At 34.1% G+C, this 5,356-nt stretch overlaps 1 protein-coding gene across 1 annotated transcript; it reads right to left on the bottom strand.

The window, feature by feature from the left end:
• Nucleotides 1-267: 267 nt before the first annotated feature.
• LOC129757191 (uncharacterized) lies at nucleotides 268-1,364 on the bottom strand. Its single transcript, XM_055754322.1, has 3 exons — nucleotides 1,003-1,364; nucleotides 653-938; nucleotides 268-594 (listed from the first exon to the last, which is right to left on the bottom strand). Exons 1-3 carry the CDS (start codon nucleotides 1,230-1,232, stop codon nucleotides 373-375), a joined length of 738 nt encoding a protein of 245 aa, XP_055610297.1. The 5' UTR covers nucleotides 1,233-1,364; the 3' UTR covers nucleotides 268-372.
• Between the last annotated feature and the right edge of the window lie 3,992 nt (nucleotides 1,365-5,356).

Below are 5,356 nucleotides of genomic sequence, written 5' to 3'. Positions count from 1 at the left end.
TCGGAAATGATGTGTACATTAAGAAAAAAAAATAAAATAAATTATGATTTTTCACTTTCTCCAAATATTAATTGTTGCAAATTTGTCTTTATGAAACTAAGAGTTAAATCAATATCGATGCATTTAGGAAAGTTCAAAAAATACATGTCGAATGTCGAATGGCGGGATCGCCAAAGGATGTCAGAACAGAAAACATGTAACAAGAAGATATGAGGTCTTTTTTTTATAATGAATCGAGCGAACCTCAATAAGACTTAACAATTTTATTAACAGAAAATTCCATAAATTAGCTTCTAAATATTATCACATGGTACTGAATCATTCATTGCGATAAAAAAAAACTAACGAACAACTATTTAACTGTAACTAAACTCAGCAATTGAAAACCCTAATATCTTTCCACCAGTTCTCGCTGTAATGATACTTCTGTATCTCGATGCCTCCCATCGGAACGCTGTAGATGTGCTGACCCAGCCGACGTTGTGGCAGCGGAATCTGCAGCAAATGCACCGGGAAGCAGTCCAGCGACGGAGTCCAATCGCAGTGCGGTGGCATCAGGCGCCGCTTCCAGCCGATTCGCTTGTACATCGATTGCTAAAAGATAAATTTGGATAAGTTAGTATAACTACAAATTCAATTTCAAAATTTTTACCATATCATCCCGCTGGAAAACGATCAACTCGACGTAGGGTCCTGTTTCTGGGTCATCCACGAATATCCTGTACACGCCCTCGGAGTGTACGTAGTAAATTTGAAGATCTTGATTGATGAAATATCGCAGAAAGCGTGCCTCTTCCCGGGTTACCAGCTCCTCATTGAGCACACAGAAATCTGCTTTCTTCCTCCACGGTAACAATCGACCCATTCGAATCTGTCCCCATAGGGTACCGTAGCAAAGGAAGTGAATGATTTGCTGCTCCTCAAGTATGTTGTGTACTCTGAAAATAAAAAAAGGGGAAATCGTTAACACTTTTGCCTTGAACTATTCGATCACTCTTTTACCTTTCAAACAGCCTTTCGAGCTCGATTCTATATGAGTCCGATACGTTGCAGGTGTGCAGAAATCGCGATTCCGAAGATTTACTATGCGAAACTATCTGCCATCGAGCCAGGAAGTAAAATGCAACACAAAGTATCAACAAAAGCAGAAGTTTGAATCGGGAAAACCGGATCATCCGCAGTCGAAGCATTTTCGTGGATTTGCCTCTGAGCGTTTCTACTAACAATCTCATTGTGGTACCTAAACAGATACTTAGTTTACGTTTGTGCTAGCCCCAGATCAGCTGACGTGGGAATTGCAACTAGAAACTAGCACACATCGGCTGTATGCAATTGATGAAGCTGCCTCAATTGTCAAGGGCTGGCTGGCTGTCGGGTGTGAAATAACATTGGACGCATGCGTTGGCTTTGCCGGTTCGCACTTTGTTTACAGATGTTGGGAGAACATGATATCGCTGTAATGTTTTCATTGATTTTTCTTTTTATTTTCCTTTTTGTTGGTTTTGTCGGGTATTTTTGGAATAATCGTACTTCAACTTTTGTTTTATTAATACAAACGAATGTTGAAGAACAACTTTGTTTGTGGGATAACTTCCTTGTTCAATTTATCTTTAATTTAACATTTCAATTTAGTCAGCTTTAGGACAGTTAATCAAAACAACATTGAAGTGTCCAATAAAAGGGCAGTCATATTTACCTAAACTCCATCAGTGATTTTTTCTGAAAAGTTTATTTATGCATATCTGAGGGACTCTTTATAATCAATACACTCACATAAGCTACGTACATAAGGCTAAGCTTATTTAGAAATAACTTCAGACAATAATCCAAGTTTCACTAGATTAAACAAGTCACTAAAAATTCTTTCGAAATCTACTGAAAAATCATTTATAAGTGTTTCAGAAGAGAAACTCTTACAAAAAGTTTATGAAAGAATACTTACGGCAACAATAAAAAAACAATTTTTTATGAGAAAATTTTGTATGAAATAAAAATTTCATTAAAAAATTGGAGAAACATTTCAAATTTCAAGCTTATTTCAAGCTGTATTTTCTGGAGGAATTGAAATGCAGACATTTCTTTTTCGATGCACATTTTCGTACAAAATTATAACTCGATGCGTTAATTCCTTAAAACTTAAAAACATTCATTCCATAAAATATCCTTTACAATGCTAGACCTACATAGTCATTATTGATTTCTACGATTGATTAAGTTTTAAAACATTTACTCATTTATTAAAAATTTATAACAAATTTCTTGTAGATCAGATAGTAGTTTTTTAACTGATGAAATTTTATAAATCTCAATCAATCTTGTTAATTTTTTTTTTAATTGTAACAAATTTGCTTAAGTTGGTATAAACAAATTCTTCATACAGCATTTTATGAATTTATTCATTACTTAGAATAGTTCACTTTTCATCTTTTCACTGATCACATCAGGAATTACAAAGTTTGATCCTCATTCATCTTTAAGTAAGCACTTTGACCTATTTGAGCTTATTTGAGTAAGTTTCTAGCGTGTACTAGGAGTCACATCCATCTACACTAGGATTACCATAACGTACTACGCCAAAAAGAGTACATTGAGATCATTTTTCATGAGAGTTATGAGAAGTGACATATATGTATAAACGAAACCAAGATATTTTAACTCATTCCGTTACCGTTAATTCGTTGCTAGCTCGGTATTTTTTCATGAATTTTATACAGGCTAGTTCAACGTATTAGCAAATTTCGAACACCACTGTTTGGACAAAGAAGAGAAATACAGTATTTTTCCTAAATGACGAAAATTTGAAATTGCTCAAAATATTAGCTCAAATATTCAAAAGCAGTGTCGCAAAGTTAAGGGGATATTTGGGGGGCGGAATGGGAGACCGATTTCATTATTTTATAAACGCTACTGTATAAGTAAAACCACAGAGAACAGACGTACAAGCTGGCCTCCGAAACTTGTGTAAAATTGCCAACGATCGATTTGATCCAATTTTTGGTTTTTTGGCTGGGCCACCAGATGTCTCCAAACACACCGAAGAGAACTGTCAAAACCAAACTGAAAAAAAAAACAAAATTTTGGTCAGTTTTGAACAGGTCGTATGAACTATTTGGCATGTTTCAAGAAACTTACTGTTAAAGTTTCGTAACACTTTCATTCGTTTGCATAATGGAAAAATATCTTAAAAGTTAATCGCTATTGCCTTCAAGCTGGAAGTTCTGAATTTTGGACAATGGGATGCAAAAGTGATACTTCCTAAATGACGAAAATTTGAAATTGCTCAAAATATTAGCTCAAATATTCAAAAGCAGTGTCGCAAAGTTAAGGGGATATTTGGGGGGCGGAATGGGAGACCGATTTCATTATTTTATAAACGCTACTGTATAAGTAAAACCACAGAGAACAGACGTACAAGCTGGCCTCCGAAACTTGTGTAAAATTGCCAACGATCGATTTGATCCAATTTTTGGTTTTTTGGCTGGGCCACCAGATGTCTCCAAACACACCGAAGAGAACTGTCAAAACCAAACTGAAAAAAAAAAACAAAATTTTGGTCAGTTTTGAACAGGTCGTATGAACTATTTGGCATGTTTCAAGAAACTTACTGTTAAAGTTTCGTAACACTTTCATTCGTTTGCATAATGGAAAAATATCTTAAAAGTTAATCGCTATTGCCTTCAAGCTGGAAGTTCTGAATTTTGGACAATGGGATGCAAAAGTGACACTTCAAAGTAATCCGCTTTGAGATGTCTAGAATCAGTTCTGATGAGTAAGACTGATCGTAAAGAATGTTCCTAATTGACTGGATATATAGACGATAACCCTTCAAGAAGTGCATAAACTTATTGAAAAAGGGTTTATTTCGACTGCCTCAGTAGTGCAAAAATAAAGAAATTCATAAAAGTTTATCACTGGTAGGTACTTTTTATACGGTTTTTACCTAATTCGTTTTTTCGGTGAGTAAAACAACTTTTTTTTTATTTTTAAATTTACGTAACGTTTCGGGTTACTCTGGGTGAAGAAAAGTAACCCGAAACGTTATGGAAATTAAAAAAAAGTTGTTTCATCCACCGAAAAATGTCAATAAGTAAATACCGAATAAAATAATGGAAGTGAAATTCTGTCCAGTCAAAAGTAACTCTTATTGCATTTATCAAGCAAAAAATTGAACTCGTCTATTTTAGAGCGGCAGTATTTTTAATTATTAAAGAGTTCATATACGATTACGCCTTATCGAAAACTGGGCACTTGAAAATTTGATCAGTAACTTTTGAACGGTGCAAAGATGGCACTGTTTCAAGTCAATTTTCAACGTATTTTTTGGATGTCAGCATTTGAAATTGTACACACTTTTTTGAAGATTTCTTATTCGAGCTTGTACGTTTGTTCTCTGTGGTATAACCATTGAGCCAGTTTTTAGGATTCGGTCCGCAATTAGAAAAAAAGTTTTAATGTATGTCTTCATGTTAATGTTTTTCACTAAAACCGGTATGAAATGGCCTCTCTGGTGAATATAAACGTATTTAGAAAATCTTGCGTTGATATTCTCAAAATCCAGAGCAAAGTACGGTTTTACGCCATTTTCTCACATTTTATGTGATCATGATCTTTAAAAAAATCCAGCTTTGCTTGAGCATTTCGTAGCTGATCCACAACCTATTTTTTTCAGAAGAATGTTTTCTCGATTTATTTCAATTTTTTTTCTGAAACGTTGAATAACGGAAACTCGAAGAGTTGTAGCTGAATATTGTTTGAAAAACCTAGTTGAGTTACTTTACTCAAATATGATTTTCATAAAATGTTCAGCTAGAACACTTCAGTTTTCCGTTATTCAAAGTCCAAAAAAAAAATCCGAAAAAAACATGCTTTGGAAATAAAACTGTAGATCAGCTACGAAATGCTCAAAAAATTTCACTCAGGGTTCAAGAAAGCTGGAAGATGGAAGTAAGTTGGCAAAGAAAAATGTGTTTTCGACAAAAAAAATTTGAATTCTGTGCTTTGATCCTAAAATTCTGTTACGTTTTTCTGTGACGCTCGGTTTGCTGTGAAATCCTCCACGCTATTGAGATTTTTCCGGCATGATGTTTTCCATCATTGAATGTTTCAAATAAAATTGAATCAAAATCAAAGAATTTTGTCATTGATTCAGGCACGAATAATTTTCTTTCGATTTAAAGTACAGTACATCGATTCGATTTTTTTACTTTAACTTGAAATATTTTTTTTTCGTATCGATAGAAAAATGGTTGGAATCAAAGAAATAAGATTTAGATTCAAAGAACGCTAGAATCACAGACAATGGAACCTTGATTCAAAAATGTATTTATTTTTATTCGATTCACTAATTTTCTCTGCG

The sequence above is a fragment of the Uranotaenia lowii genome, chromosome 3 (assembly GCF_029784155.1).
Source record: "Uranotaenia lowii strain MFRU-FL chromosome 3, ASM2978415v1, whole genome shotgun sequence".
Lineage (NCBI taxonomy): Eukaryota > Metazoa > Arthropoda > Insecta > Diptera > Culicidae > Uranotaenia > Uranotaenia lowii.
The sequence above is the reverse complement of the archived record's forward strand: the minus strand, read 5'-3'. Positions and strand labels throughout refer to the sequence as shown.